This window comes from Panthera pardus, unplaced genomic scaffold, assembly GCF_024362965.1.
Source record: "Panthera pardus isolate Hobbes unplaced genomic scaffold, ASM2436296v1 HiC_scaffold_25, whole genome shotgun sequence".
NCBI lineage: Eukaryota > Metazoa > Chordata > Mammalia > Carnivora > Felidae > Panthera > Panthera pardus.
The window spans coordinates 66,636,760-66,660,392 of record NW_026526821.1 but is presented as its reverse complement, the minus strand read 5'-3'; the positions used below and the strand labels follow the sequence as shown (position 1 = coordinate 66,660,392).

At 40.6% G+C, this 23,633-nt stretch overlaps 2 protein-coding genes across 4 annotated transcripts in view; one reads left to right on the top strand and one right to left on the bottom strand.

The window, feature by feature from the left end:
• FBXO11 (F-box protein 11) overlaps window positions 1-1,361 on the top strand; it is an 83,355-nt gene extending 81,994 nt beyond the window's left edge. Inside the window, exon 23 of the mRNA XM_019415664.2 lies at window positions 35-1,361. Within this exon, the coding sequence (XP_019271209.2) occupies window positions 35-164 (130 nt within the window). The 3' untranslated portion in view covers window positions 165-1,361. The remainder of the gene's footprint in view (window positions 1-34) is intronic.
• On the bottom strand, window positions 1,328-22,897 carry MSH6 (mutS homolog 6). 3 transcript variants are annotated; one of them, XM_053890668.1, is made up of 11 exons: window positions 22,546-22,896; window positions 12,515-12,714; window positions 10,078-10,247; window positions 7,142-8,822; window positions 6,278-7,021; window positions 4,184-4,452; window positions 2,983-3,100; window positions 2,539-2,628; window positions 1,918-2,072; window positions 1,610-1,809; window positions 1,328-1,499 (listed from the first exon to the last, which is right to left on the bottom strand). In XM_053890668.1, the coding sequence occupies exons 1-11, from the start codon at window positions 22,797-22,799 to the stop codon at window positions 1,418-1,420; spliced, it is 3,963 nt and encodes a 1,320-aa protein (XP_053746643.1). In that variant the 5' UTR covers window positions 22,800-22,896; the 3' UTR covers window positions 1,328-1,417. The 3 variants fall into 3 exon arrangements, with proteins under 3 accessions (XP_053746643.1, XP_019271054.2, XP_053746644.1); XM_019415509.2 differs by having other exon boundaries at window positions 6,278-8,822; XM_053890669.1 differs by lacking the exon at window positions 1,328-1,499 and having other exon boundaries at window positions 1,632-1,796; window positions 6,278-8,822; window positions 22,546-22,897.
• Between the last annotated feature and the right edge of the window lie 736 nt (window positions 22,898-23,633).

The window sequence follows — 23,633 nt, the reverse complement described above, 5'->3', positions numbered from 1 at the left end:
CTTTCCTAATTTTTGGGTTTTCATTTTGCTTTAGGTTTTTCTGTGACTGTGGTGCTGGAACACTGTCTAATCCTTGTACATTAGCTGGTGAGCCTACACATGATACAGATACACTATATGACTCTGCTCCACCTATAGAATCTAATACATTGCAGCACAACTGAATTCCTTCCCTAAAGAAAAAGTCCTGCCATTCTAACATCATAACTTAAAACATTTTTTTTGGAAGAAGACTTAAAATATTTGCCCATGCTACAGGAAGAGACTGTATTAAAAATGGATACACGAGGTCAGTTGACACTATGAAGCTCAAGCTACCAAAAAGAAAGTGGCAATATATTGACTCAGGATCTCAAAGCTGGGTGTTTTAGCATTACTGTGTAAAGACTTTTGAAGGGACAGAAGTGAAGAAATAAGCTGCAATTTTGTACAGATACCAACTTCTGAAAAAAAGCTGGTGTTTTTACAACTAGCATTGAATGCAGTCCAATTTGCAGTAGTACTCTTCAATAGACAAGCAGCTTTGTTGCTGCCTTTATGGACATGGGTACCAATTGCTTTTGTAATATGGTAAAAATGTGAGCTAGCACTTCTGCGTTTCTTTTGATTTTTTTTTAACATGTATTCAGATTGAGAAATATGATTTTAATGCTTTAATCTCATGTAGTTTGTTTTTAATTTCAAGCAAATCTTCTTGTACTTGAATGTGCCCTGTTTTGTTAGCACACCTAGACTTGCTGTAACTGTACTCATGTCCCAGTATGTACGTTCTTTCTATGAAAGAGAAAACACTAATCTTAAATTATATCCAGCAATGTTTCTGGTATCCTTTAAGAAAAGTTAAGACTATTATTTCCTTCCCTTCCCTGTGCAGCATTCAAAAATCACCCCTAGAAAAAGTGAGTGTTTTAATGAGACTTCCTAGGAAGGGATGCACTGTAAAACAAAAGTATTCTTGTAACTCAGTTTTGTGAAAGGTAAAAACTACTATGTTTTAAAGTACACTTTAGAAAGTCTCTTCAAAACAGTCCTGTATTTGAACTCTGTTCATAGTTTTTTTTTGAACAGTTTAGACAAACTGCTGGAAATTATAAAAACAATTTCCTGCATTAAGCTGAGACAAGTATATATACAGCCCTATACAGTTTCATAGCTCCCCCTCCCCCATTTATGTGTATTGGTGACAGTGGGTATAAACAGCCTGAAAGTGTATGCATGTACCATAACATCTAGACTTAATATATTGTGGAGTATTCAATAACCATTATGTAGAAGGTAGATAAGAATTAAAAGGGTTTAATTTCCTAGAAAGAAAATGGAAAAATGGTCATTTTTAAAAAATAAAGTTTATTAGATCATAATGTTGTCTGAATTTACCACCTTTGTCAAAAAGTCAACTCAAAGCTTCCAATGTAGTCTATAATTCCTTAATCAAAGTCAGCAACTTAGGGACAGCTTCAGCATCTATAGTCGACCTTTCACTAGCCAGGCAAACTTCCCTTAAAATTAAAAAAAAAAAAAAAAAAAAAATTGAGTTCACATCAACCATCCCCCTTTATGGTTTTAATAAGGTTGGCTGCATGGCAAAATCATATCCAAGTATAATTACCGAAATAATCGCAGTGATTGGGTCATCTTCTCAAATTCTCTTGCTTTTCTATGTCCCTTTTGAATAATCTCCTCTGGAAGATTAGCAAGCTTTGCTGCATTAAAGCCATAGCTTTTAGGACAAGCTCCCTTAATGAATTTATATAGGAAGGTAATAGTCTCCTGGCTGGGATCCTCACATTCATTTTCTACCATGCATGCCTAAAAAAGAAAAATTTTTTATTACGTTATATTCATGTGCTAGTAATGGAAGTACCTGACTTGATTCCCTCAAAAATCTAACCTTTTGCATAAGCAATTTACACATACCATGTGTCCCAGGCGCACTGCAACGTTTTGAGAATAATCTTCCACTAATGAATGGTAATGGGTAGAAAACAATGTACGACACTTTATGTTCTCAGCAAGTTCTTTAACAACTGCATTTGCTATTGCTGTTCCATCAAATGTTGCAGTACCTCTTCCTATGAAAGTAAAATATGCATAAATTACGTATCTGCCTAATACCCAAAAGGATCTACCTTACAATAGAAAAAAAGAAAAAAATGAAGATAGAACAGTAACATCAATTAGTGCATCCAAATAATAGGCCCTGTTTAGCTAAATAGGTCTGGTCTCATTTAGCAGCACTTGTAGTGGGGTGCATTTCTTTAAAGCATACTGTTCAGGTACCAGTCATCTTCAGAAATGTCCTATTGGTTTCTCCTTAAATATCCGTATTTTGATAGATTAATTACCAAGGCTTGAGATCTCTTAATACTGAGAACTTTTTCACATTATCTCTTCAATCTCTTATCTCCAACTATGGTCTATGGCGCAAAGGTGAGTGCATTCTTTTAGAGAACTGTCCTGTCAACCATCTTCAAGAAAAGTAATTCTTTGTACTAAAGTTTTAAAAATAGCCTTCAAATGGAAATTGTAATGTCTTACCTAATTCATCCACAAGCACCAGAGAATGTGCTGTTGCGTGTGTAAGGATACTGGCAGTTTCACTCAGTTCAACAAAAAATGTACTTTCACCTAAAACACACACATATGTGAAGGAGAGCTTTAAGAATCCTAAAATAGTACATTCATCTTTAAGGTTCATATTCTTTGAATCCATGAGCTACCCAGGTTAAATCTTTTTACACAGATTATGCATGCAATTCCTGAAACAGTAAAATGATTTCAAATGTCTGAAAGCATTCCAGAAGAAAAACATCAAATTTAAATGACTCATATGCAGGCAGATATATTTATCATTTAAAACATAGAAATGAATTGTCAAATTCATCAGATGTCTGATATATCTGAAGGCAGATATGTTTATCACTTAAAACACAGAATGAATGGTCAAATAATAAAGCCTTTTAGGTGGAAAAGAAAACTCACCTGACATTATTCTGTCTGAGGCACCAAGTCTAGTAAATACTCTATCAATAGGTGTGAGCCTGCATACTTCAGCAGGTATGTAACAACCCGTCTGGGCCATTACAGCTAACAGGCCAGCCTGTAAATGGAGGGAAAGGTCATTTCTAATTGGTATTAAAAACATAGATACATAGACAGATACAGATCTATATATATCCAGAAGACAGCAACGCCAAGCTAATAAACATTATCTTTCAAAAGAACAATTATGGTAGGAGTCAGGCACTCCTAAAAGGCACAGCGAAGCCTAGAGAAGGCAAAAGGCTTAGGGCCTAACTGGCTTGAAAACCTCAGCCTGTGAGGTCTGAACCCACTACATCAGTGATTTTTAACCCTGGCTAGCTACACAGTAGAATCACCTGGCAGCTCTTTAAAATTGCTGATGCCTAGAAGCAATTCCAGACCAAATCAATCTGGGAGGATGGAACCCTCCTGCACTTTGTCAGGCTCACCCCATTTTCATTTTTTAAGATCACCTGGAGAGCTTGACAGAAATACAAAAAAATCAAAACCGATCAACTAGAACCGTACTGTCCCTTGCTAGTTAGGAAATTTGATGACCGTAAGTATAAGATTATACAGGAGAGCAGGGGGTCAGCAAACATTTTCAGTTCAAGGGCCCAATGTCTCAGTCACATTTTTTTTTCCTTTTTATAACCCTTTAAAAAATATAAATCATGGTTTACCTCAGTGGCCGGCCAACCCCTTACGTATTTATTGTCTTCCCTAAAAGCAGTTTCCAACAGTTACTCGAGGTCATAAACTTTATTTGCTTTCCTATCTGAACAAGTCGGTCATGGTTTTTTATAAGGATTCCCACAAATGAGTCTAATTAAAGGACAAACCTGCAACATTTTCAATCGTTATGAATATACCTACCTTCAGAGGAAATGAATCCAGTCAAAGTTTATAAAGACATAACTTGAAATCTCCCTTGCCTTTTTATTTTTCTAGCCTTTTTAAATATAGGCTTCCTGTACATCAGACAGACATTTGATGAAGTGAATACAATTCTGTTTTATGATACATTTTTCCTTTGTTTCCTAGTATTCTAGTGACTGAATTCTGTTATTCATGTGCTATTTGGAAAGGGGCCTAAATATGTAATATATTCCTAAAGCGTACAAGTAACTTTGTTGTAAAACCTTAAAGGTCAGTTTACCTGTCTCATGAGTGTCGACTTGCCCCCCATATTAGGTCCAGTAACAAGCACACAATAAGCTTTGCCATTTTCCTCCTCCTCTTCCTCACAGCCTATTAGAATGTCATTAGGAATAAAGTCATCTCCAAAAAAAGTCTTCGTAATGCAGGGATGACGTGATCCTCTAAGGTCCAAGAAGGGGGGTGTGTCTTCTTCTGGAAACAGAATTACTGGACGACACATAGGGCCATCACCCCCTCGACTGTAGTTAGCCAGGCACAGTAAGACATCTGTTAAGGTAAAAGTGAGGCTTGATTTTTGAGGTCTGATAAACACAAAGACCCAACTAATTAATATAAAAAGCCTGCTGGGGATTGTGTGTCTCCCTCTCTGTCCCTTCCTCAGCTCACACCGTCTTGTGTCTCTCAAAAGAATAAACGTTAAAAAAAAATTGTTTTTAAACAAAACAAACACTTTCTCAGTGGAGGGTGGTGGTATGTTCTACTTGCTTTTTAGACATAGTGTTTTTTCTTTTCTTTAAAAGGCACTCCAGAATACATAAAATGCTTTGTTAATGCATTCAATAACCTAAAATCAGTCATCAGCCTAAATGTTTTAGGGGTCTTCTATTATAGCATTTGTAATGAAAAGAGAACTCTCATTTTTGGCCCCAAATCCCACTTCTCACCCAATCTCAAAAACACTTAGTCCCCTAACATACAGACCAGAGGAATGCCAGGGGAAGCTAAGAGATACAACTGGGAAATGCTATACTGACCTATTTTACTTGATCTAATCCTGGAGCTAACACTTCTTAGAAGCAGAATGTTTTCACAATAGGCACACTGATATAAAACAATTTTTTTTTTTAAGTTCTTTTAAATGTTTATTTTTGAGAGAGAGAGAGACAGAGTGCAAGTGGGGTAGGAGCAGAAAAACAAAGGAAGACACAGATTCTAAAGCAGGCTCCAGGCTCTGAGCCATCAGCAGAGCCTGACACAGTGATCAAACCCATGAACCTAAGATCATGACCTAAGCTGAAGTCGATACTTAACCAACTGAGCCACCCAGGTGCCCCTAATATAAAACAACCAAGAATAAATTCACAATTTTGAACACCTGTGCTGAGGGAATTTTTTTTTTTTTTTTTTTTAATTACCCACTGAACTATTCAAAGCTGTATTGGTTTAAGGAATCTATGTGGCACAGGGGCGCCTGGGTGGCTCAGTTGGTTGAGCATCCAGCTCTTGATTTTGACTCAGGTTGTGATCCCAGGACCGTGGGATCCAGTCTCTGAACGTGGACGGAGCCTGCTTGGGATTCTCTCTCTCCATCGCCCCTCTCTACTGCTAGCATGCACTCTCTCTGTAAAATTAAAAAATTAAAAAATTAAAAAATGTGGTACAAAAAGGATGCCAATTCTGGACAGCCATGTTCAGGTCAAAATAGTTCTGTTACAAATTTGGTTACTGTGTTTTTAAACCACAGGGAAAAAACCTAAACTGAAACACCAAGGGTTCCAAATAAGTTGGCCATGAAATTTAAAGAAAAAGGATATTAAGCTTTTGAAAAGGTTACCAAATTACAAATCTATAAATCAGGGCTCTGAGAAATCAACTGCAGGAAAGAAAGTGTGATAATTTGGGCTAAAAGAAAAAAGATTAAAATCTTGAAATACGCATGTAAAGAAAAGAGATGCACTGATAATCAGAAAGGATGCAAAAGTTAAAATTAACAAGTGATGGGCCAAGATTTAAGCTTCTATTTTTTGTTAGACTAAATTAAAACAGTATCAAATACTAAAAAACTCCACTGTAAAGGAAATTTGATCTAAAACACATTGCCTCATTAAAAGTACTAAAAATATTTTTTTTGTTCAATTATTCAAGACTGAGTAAGGCCAAAAAGTGAACAACTTAAATTGCTATGGACAAACTAGTCATTTTGTCTAGTGAGGAGGCAAGCATACACACATCAAGATGTATATACCTTGTTATCTATGTTCAGAGATCCGCCTCAGTGGCAACTCTCCAATGGATGTAAATCTTAATGTACAACTAGGACATAATGCATCACTAACCAAAGCTTTAGGAATAAACTTGTTCAAAGTCTTACCCAATACTGCGATGCACTCAACAGCAGACTGCCAGTCTTTGTAATTTTTATCAAAGTTATAGAAGAGTCGCCGCATGCAGTCTTTCAATGATACGTCTCTCCGCTCTTCAGCGTTTATCAGATTAGCCAACTTCTTCTCAATAGTTTTGGTCCAGTATCGTTTACAGCCCTTCTTGGTGGATTTCAACTCATATTCTTCTGGCAAATTACGAGTGATGAAATTCTCTGGAATTTCCAACTGGTAACGGTTCCTGCCAATCCCCCAGTAGACAATGGTCCTACAGCCAATTCGACTGCGCTGTTTCTCCAAGTATTCCAGGAGGCTCTGTTCATTTTCTCTTATGTCAGCAAGAGCTTGGTCATAATCAGGGTCAAATCCTGCTTTGGGAGTAATTAGTCCAGTCCTTCGAGCCTTTTCATGGTCAAAGGCTGTATCCCATCGGTTCAGTTCTATAGTCAAATCAGGAAAACGGCCCTCAGGATTTTTTGTCTGCAAAGTAATGACTTGCTTAAGGATTTTAGACTTAAAGTTGTCAGCAACTTCTTCCATAATCTCTATAATTTTACATATTACTTTGAATCCTTCTAGAGCAGAAAGAAAATCAATAATCTTTTTTTTGCTGTATGTAGTTTCTTCATACATTATAGCCCTGCTATCTGGGTGGTTCTGGCTCTTCAGGGGAGACCCAACATTATGAATTTTACTCAGCAGCCTCTCAAGGTCTGGAATCTTCTTTAGAAGGTCTGCAACATCAGAGATTTTGTCAGGCACAGCCATGAGGTCTTCTATAGCATCTAAACGATCATTGATAGCATAAGGGCTACAGAGTGGGGCACAAAGCCACTGCTTTAGGAGCCGCTTACCAAAGGGAGTATGGCAAGTATCAATCTTTTCTAGCAGGGTCCCTTCAGTAGAACCATTTGTTCCATTCAGGAAAATCTCCAAGTTGCTTAATGTCACAGCATCTAGCACCATCCGTTGATTGGCTTTTGCAAAAACAGCACCAGGTCTTGTAGCACTAACCCTGTCAGAATCCAAGGGAATGTATTCTTCAAAATTAGCCATTGATAAAAGCTCTTGATCAATAAGGCATTTTTTGAGGTAGAAGACACAACCACCTAGAGCAGAGAGGGCCAATTCACTCTTCTCTCCTGGTGTTAACCCAAGAGAATCAGACTCTGAGGTCATACCTTTAAGCACCTGGGGTAACATCACCCCACTGTCCTCATTTAACTTTTCCTTAAAATATGCTTCTTCAAGGAGAGTTCTCAAAGTTTTGGCTGCATCCCAAAACTGGGAGCCTGGTATCAGACCTTCCTGAAGAGAGGAGGATAATGAACCCTTCAGAATCATCTTAGTTTCTGTTGAGAGATTTCCTTTCTCAAACAAGACTTGTACTGGAGGGTAGTGTGCCACTAGAGTCCTAAATCTAGAACAGTGGCGATCGTCTGGAAACTGACCTATGAAAAACTTTCCCAGTGAGGTATCAACAAAGCATACTCCATACACTCGAGTGTGGCCAGAGGAATCCTCCTCTTTTTCTTTGAGGCTAAGAAGATACTTACTGTAGTTCTCAGAGGGGTCACCTTCCAGTACACTGTAGGTCTGTGTACCCTTGGTAATGACTCTACAGATCTCCCTCCTCACCACTCTGTCATACTTAGATATATGTGCCATCTTCCGGCATCGTGCCTCCATCATTTCCGGGGTCTCAGTCTGTTCCACTCGTGCTACTTTATAGCCCTTCTGAACCAGAGAATCAGAGTATCGGCCAAATGCAATTTCAGGGAAACCAGAATGAGCCCAGTTGCCTTTCATGAATACCAGCCCGAGTTCATTGACTCCAGTAAGAGCATCCATGTGGTACAACTCATAAAACTTCCCCACCTTATAAAAAATAACAAGATCAAAGTTCTGAGACTTAATCTGCCACCACTTCCTCATCCCAGGAGTACAGGAATTAAGGAAATCCTCAGGCACATAGAGTGTGGATGCATCAAAATCGGGGTGATCAGGTCGCCTCCTGTGGAGATCTCGTCTCTTTTCCTCCTTAAGCCACTCTAAAGTTTCATGATACCAGAAAGTGGGGCGACTACTATCCTCACATCCTCCACCAGTGTGGGCTTGAGATTCAGAATTCTGAGGGGCAGAGAAAGCACTCAGAGTGCTCTTGGTTTCTGATGAAATGCCAGTTGATCGTTTGGTGGCCAAGGGCATTTCCTTCCTTGAACTTTTCCTTTTGAGAGCGCCATTTCCAGACACCATTTTCTTCCGTTTTGAAGCAACTTTGACAGGGCTGTCCAAGCCTTCACTGTCACTGTCCCCCACTCCACTGCTTATTTCATCACTGCTTCCTTCCTCCTTAGCATCTGGCTTGAATTCCACATCAGAGCCACCAACATCACTCTCAGAGTCTGATATGACCCTTCGTTTTTTTATCTGGCGGCTACTTCGCCTAGATCCTTGCACCTTAGGTGGCACTTCTTCTTCACTTTCAATTTCCTTATCTTCTTCACTCTTATCTGATGAGTAAGTTGCACCTACCTGGCAGGCAAGGAAAGAGTTATTTAAATACAAAACAATTTGGAAAATTACAGTACTGCTGTGAAGTATTTCTCAATACTTCCTATGTCAAGAGAAGAACCCATCTCCAAAAATGAGAAACTATTTTTTTCCTCAAAGAATATCAGTTTCAGTAGTATCACATTACAGGATTAAGTGATTCTATCATGACAGTTCTATCCTATATAGTGATGCAGCCCATTAGCATGACCGTACATCACAAATGCCCGTAAGTGATGCCCCCAGGAACAGTCAGCTGTGGAAATAAACAACTTTAAATAACTCCATTATCTTTCTTCCAGGGTCACCTCTCCTCTTACAGATGGACGTATTACGAAATTTGCCACTTTATAAATTCTTAAGTGTTAAGAAAGCAGTAAGCAATCTCTACTGGTTCTAGTCCTTGCCCTTCCACAAACCAGCTGTATCTTCTTGGGCACAGCACATTCACTTATCGTGGATCTCCCACATACGTAAAGTCACAGGAGGCTAAATGATTTCTGTATTACCATCCAGTTCTAAACCTTTGATGAATGTTATGATCCCTGCTCTCAACCTCAAACATAAGATTAAAAACACTTTTCCTCTCATTTCTCTTAAAATACCCATTAGATTAACTTGTTTATTCCCTATCTGTAATAGAATAAAACATAGAATCTCTTCAGCACACCGCTCAGTAATTTCTTAAATTAGAGAATAATGACCATGTTTGTTTTAAATGAACCAATTATTTCTTCCTTAACAGAATTTAATTCAGTCAAATAGTGACCACTAACATTTGAAACCCAGGTTGTATGTCAAGGTTATTTAACCTTTATTCTCATCCATACAAAATACAACAACAAAAAAAGGAATGAACACAAAAAACCAAGCAATTAATTACCAGGGCTTGACCACACCCTCCTATAGAGGCTTACTACCAGATACCATGACCAATTTTGTCACCATGTCCTTACTGTCCTGAGCTCATTACTTGTTACCAAAAATGGTTCTACCTCTTACACGATGTGTCCTCCACCAGGCTTGAAGCTGTAAAACTTAAGCAAAATGACTACTGAGATTCTAATCTAATTTAACCTACAGTCCTGAGGAAATACAGACGTATGTGTACAAATATTAAAGTGTATATATATATGCAAACAACATATAAATAAGAGAACATCACTTTGCATATCCACCCCCTCCTTCCATCACTCTCCCAACAGAAGTAACAACTGACTGTTTAACAATGCCCCACCTCCATCTCTTCTTCTTCCTCTGGTTCTGAGGGCTCATCACACACTGCCAATTCAAGCCTCTCGATCTTGTCTTTATTCAAGGCTTCATCTGCACGTTGCATTGCTCTGAGTATTTCAGGCTTTGAACTATAAAAATGACCTCCTTTTTGTGCTTCTTTCGATTTTGAACCTAAAAAATTTACATTTAGATTTAATTTATATTTCTTAAGCAAATCTTATTCTTATAAATAGGACCTGTTGGTGGGGTAGTGGACTCAACCTACAACACCTGTCCTAATGAAGAATGATGAGAATCTAGTTTTTAATTTAATGACCCATTACTTCTGATTAATAGACCAGGAAAGCCAACAAGGAAGGAATTCTCAGGGAAAAAATTACCAGTGAAACTTAAATTACCTATTTTACCTCCTTGAAGTTGCCTTAACTGTTGGGTCATCCAGGACCACTTCATCTCTCTTCTAATTTCTTGGGAAGTGGCCCTAAATAGATAAAGCCCACCTCCTCTTCAGGTGAGGCATGACATGTAAAAGGTGTTTGTGTTGAGACCCTTTTTTTATTACTTCAGGAAGGCCAAAACTACACCCTCAGTTAAATGGAGTTATGATACTAAGTTTATCCCTAAGTTAAATAGGATATATTAAAAACAAACCAAAAAACAAAAAAAAAACCCTCTACTGGTAAGGATACTAATATTTTGGAAGGGTACCCCATTTCAGACTTTGAATGTTTTTTGTTTTCAAGTGAAACTGTCTTGTTTTCAAGCAAAACTCTTTCTTTACTCCTTGCATTTAAAGAGCTATAATTTTAAATGACACTATCCACTGAGCAAACGATTAGATGCAGAAGATCACAAATCTAATGGCACATACTAGGAATGTCTGTTTTCTTCTAACCAAATATAATTAGAAAACAAACCTGCATTTGTCTACATTTGAAAGCTCCAAACATGGCGTTATTTCCTTCTTTCTACTGAATACTAAAACTAAGTACATGCTAAAGTGTCATGGAATTTGCAACTTTAATGAGCTGCCTAAATAAAATAAAGGTACAATTTTTCATTTTTCTAAAGAGCTGCACCAACACTACAAAGTTAGGATAATCAAAATCCATTGGAGGGTGGCTCCTAACTTCTCCAGTGCCTTGTTTGCAGCTACACTCACCCCCCAGCTATCTAATGACATCATTCCACGAAAAACCCTGATGCAAACTACTTTACAATCCTAAGACCAAAGAAAAAAGAAAATTAAAAACCTACTTTTCCTCATCCACGCTATTGCAATGATTTAGAAATTTAAAGGGCCAAATGCAGTATGCAGAGGGTGCCTTTACAAAATAATGACAACATAAATGCAAAATTTTTTGGTATTTTTAAAGTCATACTGCCAAAGCTTTGTGTAGAATCTCCAAATCAGTCCTAGGAAAAGATCTTATTTGTCATCTAGTTCAACTCTCTCACTTTATATATGAGTGAACAGTATCTGAGTTGCTTTGTTGGCCAAGATTATACAGCAAATTAGTGCAGGAGACAGCACCAAATTTCCAGATTCTCTTTCTGTCCTGCAGGTCAGATTTCTGTGCAGACTGAACTTTCTTCAGTATGCTCTCCTTGCCCTGCAGGATGAGCGGTGCTAGGACCAAAAGGCATGATTCCCAGAGATTCCTGGGAAACTGACCCTTATTCTGACTCCAAAACACTTGAGTTCAACAACATCCTAGCCTGGAGAGTCTGGGGATAACAGATAAGGACTTATTCATCATCAAGTGTATGTACAAGCACTGAATCCTGCGAACATCATGTGCATGCACTATATAATTCAAGAAACTGAGAAGGTGCACCTGGCCCAAGTGAGGCCCCACAGGCGGGACTGCTGATGTCTAGGACCATAAAAAAGCTGGGCCTGGAAAAAGAAAGTTATGGTTCCAGAAATCTGATGTGAAACTCACCTCAGACGTAATCATAGGTGAGGATTTTGAAGGCCAGGTAAGCATGCATCTCCATCTGTCCTAGAGAATGACACTGATTTATATGCTACATATCCTGACTGCATTGCCTTTCTCTTGGACCCTTGAAGATGAGGACACTGTGTCAATTTACCTTTTTCATATCTGAATTTGATATTTTGGTCCAAATGAGATCTAATCATGAAAACATTTTTCCTTTAAAGGCATGATATTGCTATAAGTCAACTGAAAAGACAGAAAAATTCCACTCCATGCAACAAACCTACTGAAGACCAGCTACAGCATCTTATATTTTCCCCATCTATCTTATCCTTTTCCCATGCTGGAAGCATTTCCTGCCACTCCTGAAATTTATTGGCATAAAATACACTTAATTTCACTGTATAGGAGACGGAGACACTTGTGCTCACGTGCATGCGTGCTTGCTCTCGCACACTCTCTCTCACAAACATTCTGCAGAGTGGACTCCCTTACCTGTATATGGCTTTAATAGCCTTCTGCTAACCCAGCCCCTTGTTGGGCTGTCATCAAAAAACTGTACATGAACTCGGACAGACTTCCCTTTCTCGCGGATGAATGTTCCATCAAAAGGGTGGTTATAAACCAGGCAAGGCCACCAGGGGTAACCCTCCATCTTGGCCCAAACCAAATCACCTGGTGAGAAGTCACAAGAACTGTTGCCAAAAGGAAATATATAACTTGGTTAGTATTTGGTTAAGTTGCATTCAAGGCAATTACCTACAAATAAAAGCAATTCCAAGGAAGGTATCATTAACACTCCTATGAATTCTGGCATTAATATTCAAGCAAAAAATCCTAGAATTAATGATTTTTAAAAATCAGATGTTCAAGTCATTTTAAAAACATAAGCAAATATCACAATGCTTATTATTTAACTATTAAGACAAACACAAATATAATGAATTCTGGTATTAAGGTGAGAAACTACTCAGAATCATTCAAAGTTTAAAAACTATAGCAGAATTCTGGTAGAATAACAATGTTAACAACAAGACTCATTGTACATGCTCTCCAAATTATAATGCATCACATCAATGCCTGCATACCACCATATAGTATATATCAGGAACAGGACCTGACCCACAGTATTAATAAAATACCAAGCATACTATGTAATTTGCTAATGATATTAAATATTACCTCATTAGACTCTGCTTGGAATCAGTCTCCAGTCAAGCTCCTATGTATTCCACACATTCCAAAAGCTACCTAGCACACTACTATCCTTCACTCCTAAAAATCTAGTTTTATGGAAAATGTCAGTAAAGTGCCTAACATCCCTGAAGTATTGAGTACATATGCCTTTAGACTCGAAAACAGAAATTCAATCTTAACAAAATGATTTGGTCCTGAAGGTTTCCTGAGAAAGGGAAAGGAGGAGAGGGTAGGGAGAGAAAAATCTAGCTTAAAAGACTACAGCAGATGTACACCTGAAACTAACATAACACTGTATGTTAACTAATTAAAATTAAAATATAAAAATAAAAATTAAAAGACTACAGCACAGTCCCTCAGTGATGAGGAAGCCACAACAGCTGATAAATTCTGCTCAAGTACTATATACCAAGATTTTCTAAACTTGCTTAAAGATTTCACTGAATAACTGCAAAAGTAAAATAAGTATGACAAACGGAACATTTTAGAATAGCTTCCGTTAGTCACCTGGGGCCACTGTATTCAGACCCAATAACGAAAAATTATTCCTTTTCTTCAAAAATGTGAATATGGAAACCCCTAGGCTAGACAATTAGAAGAGAAAAACAACAGCATGATTCAGCTGGGACTTTTCTCAAGGGCCTTTACAGTATGTGCACTCTTAAATCTATAGCAACCTACACAAGCAAAGATCTATAAATATTGCCATCAAGCTCACCACATAGGTCATCTTTAACAGGAAGCTGTGACTGTACAATTTCAAACAAACTTCTACTATTAAGTGCCTCCTGGCTACTAACATCCATTAACAGGAGACAAAGACCCTTACAGCTGTGCAGAATGGTTTGTTTACAAGCCTCCCTACTGTCAAGCAGTCTTTCCCTTGACTCCAGCCAGGTAGCCACTAACCACACAGCCTTTGTACCAAAGTACCTGGGACTACCCTAAAGCTGGCCTTTTATTTCTGCTGCTAAAGGAAGGAAACATCTTTTGTCTTTGTAAAGACACTAACAGTTGTGAGTCTGAACCGTGGCAATAATTTTTACAAGATTGGCCAAAGAGCAAATACATGTTATTTCAATGAACATGTCTCCCCTCATGAAGCGTATTTCTGTATAGTCTTGAGACATCAGGCTTCAAATTGTGTTATCCAAGCAGATTTTTCTGAAAGGGGGACCAGTTGGGATACCTATCTGTCAAGTCTGGCTGCCCTTCTCAAAGACACTTAAATCCCTTAAAAGATGGAGACTCAGGTAAGGTTTTGGTGTGTTTGTAGCTAAGCCTAAACCCCATCATTGGATAGTTTGAGGCAGTTTCTCCCCAAGTATTGAAGTTATTCAGTATATGTAGATGAGCCTTGAGCCTGACCATTATGGAGCGAGGTTTACAAAGTGTTCTTGGTTTGGAGTGCCTGGCTGGCTGTCGGTGGAACATGAAACTCTTGACCTCAAGGTTGTGAGTTCGAGCGCCACATTGGGTATGGAGATTACTTAAAAAATAAAATCTTAAAAAAAAAAGCGTTCTTGATTTGTGAAATTAAAGACAACTATTCTTCTTGCCTGTGTGTACAGAGTTATGCAGGGTAAGGACTAAGGGCTGAACTGGACACCAGCTGTTTCATTACATCTGTGTCTTATAAAAGTTACAAATTCTCAGGGCGCCTGGGTGGCTCAGTTGGTTAGGCGACCGACTTCGGCTCAGGTCATGATCTCACAGTTTGTGAGTTCGAGCCCCACGTCAGGCTCTGTGCTGACAGCTCAGAGGCTGGAGCCTACTTCAGATTCTGTGTCTCCCCCCTCTCTACCCTGCTCACGTTCTGTGTCTCTCAATAATAAATAAACGTTAAAAAAAACATTTATAAAAGTTACAAATTCTCAAGAATGGAGTTAGTGCATAACAGACTGACAAGAATGCATCTTAGTAATACATTTTTTAAGTTTATTTATTTTGTGACAGCACAAGTGGGGGGGGAGGGCAAAGGGGGGAGAGAGGGGGAGAGAGGGGGAGAGAGAGAGAGAGAGAGAGAGAGAGAGAATGAATGAGAATCCAGAGCAGGCTCCACGCTGTTAGCACAGAGCCCAACGTGGGGCTCCATCCCACAAACCATGAGATCATGACCTGAGCCTAAATCAAGAGTCAGACACTTAACCAACTGAGCCACCCAAGGTGCCCCATCTTGGTAGTACATTTGAAGTTCAAGGGAACAGGATGCCTCAAATCCAGTGGAATTCTGTTTTGCCTGGTATGAGGCAACAGAGCACTTGCAGGAATCTCAGTTTTCTTATGGGATCCCAGAAAAACTGTCATGACTAGATCAAAATTCTTGAGCCAAAAATGACATGGCCACACCTGCCTCCTGAAAATTCCTTTCTATCCTCAAGTAAGAGTAACTCAAGTTTCTGAGACCCAAAGACATGAAAAAAAATTTTAGTTTTATACCTAAACTTAAGATGTAATAAAATATTACTGTTTTAACATGAATAAGTTCATTAGTTTTATCCCAAAGGAAATAACTTGAGCTAAGTAAGACTCAAGTTATTAACTGCCATTTATACAAATGTAGTGCAAATTGTAAAACAAACTGTACAGTGGTATTCAAAGGTCTCAAAAATAATTAGAAAAGATAAATTTCCAAAGCAACCAATTTAAAAATTCAATGTCTTGGGTACCTGGGTGGCTCAGTCAGTTAAGCATCCAACTCTTGATTTTGGCTCAGGTCATGATCTCACAGTTCGTAAGATTGAGCCCCATGTCAGGCTCTGTACTGATAGCAAGGAGCCTGCCTGGGATTCTCTCTCCCTCTGCCCCTCTCCTGCTCATGCACACTCTCTCAAAATAAATAAATTAACTTAAAAATTGTTAATATCTTTAAGTTTATCTTGAAAGGCAGATAGCCATACTTACTGGAGGAAAAAAAGCGTAAAAAGCTAGTTTTGAAATAAATTCCTTATTTGTAAAGTTAAAATTAACTGTTCAAATTGTTTTTCAACATCACCATACCCTAAATATAACCTTATACTTAAAGAATCTTACACACAATCTAACTTTTCTGCTGTTAGGAATTGGCAGTAAACTATAAAATGCTAAGGCTAAAATGTTTAGTAATATGCACTGTTCCTCTACTAATGCTAAAAATGACATTTAAAAATTCCGGCCCAGGAAACAGTGGTTTCCAGCCAAAAAGAGAATTAAGTGGGTAATAAAATACACTGTTGTATATACTGTGTAATAAAACTAGGTATTTTAAACATTTCAATTAAAAATTTTCTTCACTTAATGCTGAGTTCTTATTAAATCTATTAATTTTGTGGGTACACTCCAATTGTTTAAAGGTAATTTTAAAAATTTAATCTCAAAATAAATAAATAAAATAAAAATTTCTAGCAGTTGTGTAGTTTCCAAAGAATACCAAAATAAAAGGAACATATATTTTAATCCATGCAAATATTCAGGTTTTCCTACCAACACTAAATCCTGTCTTTTAAAATATGGAAATATAGGGGTGCCTGGGTGGCTCAGTCAGTTAAGCATCCGACTTTGGCTCAGGTCACGATCTCACAGTTTTTGAGTTCGAGTCCCACGCGTCACTGAGAGCCTGCTTCAGATTCTGTATCTCCCTCTCTCTCTCTGCCCCTCCCCCACTTGTGCTGTCTCGGTCTTTCAAAAATAAATAAATGTAAAAAAAAAAAAATGGGGGGGGGGGGGGCGCCTGGGTGGCTCAGTCAGTAAGCGTCTGACTTCAGCTCAGGTCATGATCTCGCAGTTCTTGAGTTCAGGCCCCGTGTCGGGCTCTGTGCTGACAACTCAGAGCCTGGAGCCTGCTTCAGATTCTGTGTCTCCCTCTCTCTCTTCTCCAGCCCCACTCACACTCTGTCTCTTTCTCAAACATTAAAAAAAATTTTTTTTCTTAATTTTTTAAAACATGGAAATATAATGCAATCTTGAAATATGCTATAATTTGAATACCTGCCAGTTTTTCATACACTGGTTTTCATAAAAGCCTGATAACCCTATGAAAATCACATCCACCTATTTCACTGGCTCTACTTAAAACTTTGCCCGACAGTCATGTATTAACTGTATTTTAATATTTAGCTATGTTTTCTGACAATCTTAACATTTTTCCCTTTTCATATAACTGTATTAACAAGAATCTTTAGCCCTATGCAAATCAAATTTGAAAATATCTGGGCCAAAAAGTCACCTCACATCTAAATATTTTATTACAGGGGAACCTGAGTGGCTCAGTTGTCGGCTCAGGTCATGATCTCACAGTCTGTGAGTTCGAGCCCTGCGCTGGGCTCTGTGCTGACAGCTCAGAGCCTGAAGCCTGTTTCAGATTCTGTGTCTCCCTCTCTCTCTGACCCTCCCCCGTTCATGCTCTCTCTCTCTCTCTCAAAAATAAATAAATGTTAAAAAAAAAATTTAAACATTTTATTACAATGTAAAATACACTGGCTCTTCCTAAAGCCCAAGCTGAAATGCCAAAATAAATACTGGAATGATATCTTACAATATACTTATAAATAAGATCTAAATAGGGTGCATGGGTGGCTCAGTCGGTTGAGCTTCCGATTTCAGCTTAGGTCATGATCTCACAACTCATTAGTTCAAGCCCACTTGAGCTCTGTGCTGACAGCTCAGAGCCTGGAGCCTGCTTTACATTGTGTCTCCCTTTCTCTCTGCCCCTCCCCTGCTTGTGCTCTATCAAAAATAAACATTAAAAAAATGTTCTAATCCAATTATGACTTTATATGTTTTTAAAGTGTTAATATAAATGTTTTTAAATCTATTTAAGTAATCTCTACATCCAACATGGGACTCAAACTCACAACCCCAAGATCATGAGCTGCAGGCTCTTTCCACTAAGCCACCCAGGCACCCCAGAAATGTTAATATATCTTAAATGTTTAATATTCTTGAGATTCTAAAGATAGTGTTAAAAAAAAAAAAAAGGAAAAACCGGATAGCTCAGAAAAATAAATGTAAAAGCCTTCATACAACTAGGGTGCCAAGCTGTCTCAGTCTGTACAGCATGCAATTCTTGACCTCAGGGTCAGGAGTTGGAGCCCCATTTTGGGCATAGAGCTAATTATTTAAAAAAAACAAAACTCATACAACTAAAACTGAGAAATGACTTAGTAAAGCTAAATATATATTGAACAGATCTTTAAAACTATGCTTTAAAAAAAATCATGTTTTTGCTTTCCTTTTGGTCCATAATTTTGTTGTCAATTACTGATTGTGCCCCCAAATTTATAATCAATTTTGAGCTATCTACTTAAAAAAAAATTCAGTAGGTACCAAAGCACTGCTAGAATCTGCTTCTATAAACAATAAAAGAGTCAAACAAAAATGTGCATATAACACAAAAGCACTTTCAGACCAACTTCAGAAATCAGCTACCAGTGTTTGCACCTAACTCTCAAGGTGGACCATTAGAGCAGACTTCCTCTACCCTCAAATAACTAAATGCAGTACTGAGAAAAGAGAAGTAATCAGAGCAACGAATTCCAAGGCCCCTACAAGACCTACCCCCCTACCAGTACACCTCTGCCCATATATACCCTTTCCTTCTCCTTCAGCTTGGGTTAACTGTTACCCATCACTTATGCACTAAGGATCTAAGGTGACCATATAAACTGTCATCCAAACTGGTGTCTACTATTTTCTAAACAGGATCAGAAACCTAAAGGAAATTTAAAAAAAACAAAAACAGGTTCTTTGTGGAGCAGCTTAATTCCATGCAGGGATGGAGAAGGGTCATCAGAATGAATGTTTTCAAAAGTCCTGAGGTGATGTTAAAAAGTTGTAAAAGCTCACAAGAGGCTCCCACAGACCAAATTATGACAAGCTGAGCATCTTTAAATACCCGTTTTAATTATATCAATTAAAACAAGTTAGGTCTGTGAAACTGAGCCCACAGGATACTTTTTAAAAGGGCTAGAATTCTTTCTCTTACAATAAGTAATACTATATTGATGTCATATTAGTTGGAAAAGTATACTGCTATCTACAAATACATTTAACTATGAAAATTCTTAGGAAAGGACTTACAACTAGTACAGACAAGAGTGCTTAAAGATTTGCCAGGTCTGACCACTCCTCCTCTGTGAATGTGGATGGGGCATACACTTCAAAGAGAGACAATTATCATTGAGATAAGATTGTAAAAAATAAACTAGCCAAGATTTGTAATAATAATTTTAAAAAGCCAGATTTAAAGTGCTCAAATTTTAAAAAGCCATACGTATTACAGCTCTCTCAATTATCTTAGTCAAAAATAAAGAAAAAGGGGGTTCATGACTGAACCCCTACACACCTCTCAAAGGCTCACATCTCCTTTCCTTCAATCCACAATTTGCTGGACCTTCTTCCTGAACCAGCTTCCTAACACCCCCTTATTCCCACCATAGCCTAACTCCTGTCTGTCTGCTGGGTTTCACCCCGAAGAGATGAAAGCCTACCCTGTCATATATACTCTCTTCCCCTCACCAAAGCTCACAGAGCTCATACACTCTGCTCCTACTCTAAGAATTACTCTTTTGCTTGTTCTATATAAGGTTGTATCCTGGACCCACAATGCCTAATACTGTGCTTGGCAGAGCAGCTACATGGGCATTTGTTGAATGAAGGTCAAATCTATATACTGGAGTCTCTTCAGAAGCTTAGTATCAAATGCTGATCTTTCTTGAATACTCTGGAAACAGTCCGTTTAGCAGGTGGTCAAGTGTAAACAATGTCATGTTTTTACAAGTCTCCTGAATTCAGACCTCAAAAAAAAAGGAGCATGTACTTTTCTTTCTTTTTTTTTTTTTTAACGTTTATTTATTTTTGAGACAGAGAGAGACAGAGCATGAACGGGGGAGGGTCAGAGAGAGGGAGACACAGAATCTGAAACAGCCTCCAGGCTCTGAGCCGTCAGCACAGAGCCCCACGCGGGGCTCGAACTCCCAGACCGTGAGATCATGACCTGAGCCGAAGTGGGCCCCTCAACCGACCGAGCCACCCAGGCGCCCTGAGCATGTACTTTTCAATACATAAAACACAACCACACAATAAATACGTCCTTTTAGCATGGATGCAAGAATAGTCAACTCCTGTTCAAATAAACATTATAACACATCTTGCATTTCTTACAATGAATGATGAAAAATTTTATGAAAAACAATGTTATGGAAGATACACATGTTAGAGGAGGAAAAATGTTTTTCCTCTAGCCTTCTGAGTTCTTGGCTAAGACCCGCAGTAATAAAAGATTAACGGAAGAAAACCAAACTGAGGTTTATTAACATGTACACCTCCTGCATACATTGGAGATACTGAGGGAAACAGTTAACTCCCAGAGATAGCTCCAAGTTACCACCTTAAATACCATCTGCAGCTAAAGACAAAAGAAAGATGGAGGAGGGGTGGGGAGAGGGACAGGTACCAAAGGGTACCAGGGAAAGAACACCCAACAAGTGTTGATTGTTATGCAGATTTAAGTCAGAACCATCTCCATTAGAAACGTTTTATCCACTTTTAGTTATCTTTCCTCTTCCTGGTTCAAAGCAGGAGACATCTTTACAAATGGAGGTTTCCCTTATAAATGTAAATTGATGAGTAAAGTACCCTTTTCAAGAACTGCTCTAGTGTCTGCTGTTTCTCAAAAAGAAAGCTCAAGGGGCGCCTGGGTGGCTCATCAGTTGAGCTCTTGACTTCGGCTCAGGTCATGATCAGGCTCAGCGCAGCTTAGGACAGACTCCCGCTGCCCCTTCTCCGCTCGAACACTCGCTCTTTCTCCCAATATAAATAAACTTAAAAAGAAAAAAGAATTTTGACAATAAATCTCATATATTAAAAAAAAAAAAGAAAAAGAAAAAAAAGAGCCCCAAATAATCTTTAAGCCAGAGGCATACCCTACTACTCTTCACACAACTACATAAACTCACTGCCTGAAAGGGTCGCTTAAAGGAAGGTAACACTATAATTTACACTTGGACTTCACAATCTGTAGGACACCTAAAACTAAAGACATTGGGATTACTCAGAACCACTAACACTTCAATCTTGAATGAGTTGGGTTTTTTTTTTTCTTAACCTCTATTTCTTCATCCTTTCAAACGGCTAGCATTACATTTTGTGCCTAATACAATACCTGGGATACAGCAAATACAAGCTTTTCAAAATGTCGCCGCTTCTCCTACAAAAGGCCAACCAAGCCGTGGAACAGCACCGAACTGCTCGGAGAGCTAGGACACCTCCCGGCCGGATTCCCCACAATCGTGGCGGTATATCCCTGTCCAGGGCCAGCTCAAGGCCTTTCCAAGCTCACTCTTAACTGCGAAAAAATTACAGTGCCCCCTCCTCCCATGGAATCGTCAACAAAAGAGACACTGTATCATAACATCTTTTTCAACTCCACACGACACTTCCACCACGTGTGTCAAAATTAACACGGCTTCTAAATTCTCCATTTGTTGGTGCATGTTCAGCCTACCTATGGGATGACCCAGCCGGATCCCAGCACTTTCTGCTCCCCCCCCCTGCCCCGCCCCACCCCGCCCTGCAATTCTCCTTCCGACCAATCGGACCCCTCGGTCTGCGACGTGATACACCCCCGACGCACACAGCTCGTGGCCCACCCCCACTCCCACCTCCCCAACAGCCCACACTAGCAGGCCGAGGGCCCATCGCCCCCACAGTCTAGGCGTCCAAGGCTCAAATCAAGCATCAAAGTGTGTTCCCCGAACGTCTAATGGCCCCCAGATCACTATCCCAGCTCTGAAGGAGGAACCTCCTCCTCGAATCCCAGTCACTGCCGCCCCCCCCACAACCTCTGGGCTGCAAGCGTTCATCCTCCCCGCAGACATTCCTCTTTCCCGCCACCCCTCCCCCGCCGCAGGCAAACACCACCCCCTCCCCCGCCCTGGGTGCGCACCCCGCAAGGAGCTTGCAAAGCTCCCTTCTCTTCCCGCCCCACCCCCAACGCTCCCATCTCCCCTTTCTTCTCGCTACCCCAACCAGTTTGCACTCCATCTCTACCGCGGCCTCCCACCTGGCGGAACGCATCTCTTCCTACGAAGTCTGCACGTCTCCTCCCCCCCCCTTCTTCCTGCAGCCAATTTCCTGCTGCCCTGTTTACAATCTATGCCCCCTAACGCCAAGGCTACGAACTCAACCCCTGCACTGTTTCAAGCCAAGTATACAGCCCCACCTCCTCCGAACCCAAGGCCTGGCTACGCACCCCGCAATCCTCCAAAGCAAGCCTCCCTTCCCCAGGCTCCCTGCGCCCCGCCGCTGTGCCCCCGCCCTCGCCCCCCCCCCCCCCACACACACCGCGCTACCTGGGGGGGACCGCGGGCGCGGCCGACTTCCGCAGCCCTCCATTGACGTTCCTCGCCTCGGGTGGCGACGCAGAGCCCGCTAGGGGCCCAGGCTCGGCCTCGCTCCAGGCCGCATCCCCGCCGGGAGAAGCGGAGGCCCGGGTAGCAGCGGCGGCACCACCGCCTTCACCTGAGGCCCTGACCGAGGCCTTGTTAGCATTATTCAGCGCTGGAGACTTGGGGAAGAAGCTGTACAGCGTGCTCTGTCGCGACATAGCGACGGCCGACAAGGCCCAACCGCTCGGTCGGACCCAGCGCCTAGAAGCTCGGAATTAACCGCGCGGCGACTGCTGGCGGGAAATCTGGGGGGAGGTGCGCTGCGCAGGAGGAACACTGGCCCCAGCGGCCAATCGACAGGCGCTGGGGCGGGCGCAAGAGGCGTAGCGGCCCGTGCGCGACCTGCCCCGCCCCCTCGGGGCGCCAGGCGACGTGAGGAGAGGAGGGGCTGGCAGGCCGCGCGGGGCCCCCGCACCCAGGGCAAGAATGGCAACAGGCCTGCTGCCCTCCCTCCGTGGCTGGTCGAGGCAGGAACGCTCGGGCCGGTAGCCGACGGCAGCCTCGGAGCCGCCGCTTCGGGAAAGCCAGCCCTCTGTGGAAGGGCGGTGGCGGGGCCGTGAGCTGGGGGAGAGCACGCACCGCGTGGGCGTTAGTGGCCGGGGTGCAGAGGGCTAACCCAAGGGCCGGGGAAAGCGGCCCTTGCGGAGAAACACCTTCCCGCGCCTGCCTGAAAAATTCCGTGGTTAGAGCGCTTCCGCCAGGAACTCGAGGGAAAAAAGAATTGAGTCTGCAGTGAATCAAGCCCCCTGTTTATCCTGAATTCTCAGAGTGTTACACTTAGTAGGCACTTGATACACTGCTAAGTGGCAGGCACTTTGTTTTTTTTTTTTTTTTTTTTTTTTTGTTTAATGTTTATTTATTTTTGAGACAGAGCATGAACAGGGGAGGGGCAGAGAGAGAGGGAGACACAGAATCTGAAGCAGGCTCCAGGCTCTGAGCTGTCAGCACAGAGCCCAACGCGGGGCTCGAACCCACGAACCCTGAAATCATGA

What these genes read in the sequence shown, in the direction of transcription:
- MSH6 (XM_019415509.2), bottom strand. Translation starts at nt 22,799, where the DNA reads ATGTCGCGACAGAGCACGCTGTACAGCTTCTTCCCCAAGTCTCCAGCG. An exon ending in TGAGTGCATCGCAGTATTGG is followed by an intron (nt 4,453 to 6,277) that starts GTAAGACTTTGA and finishes TTACCTTAACAG; the next exon opens with ATGTCTTACTGTGCCTGGCT. An exon ending in CAGTGCGCCTGGGACACATG is followed by an intron (nt 1,810 to 1,917) that starts GTATGTGTAAAT and finishes TTTCTTTTTTAG; the next exon opens with GCATGCATGGTAGAAAATGA.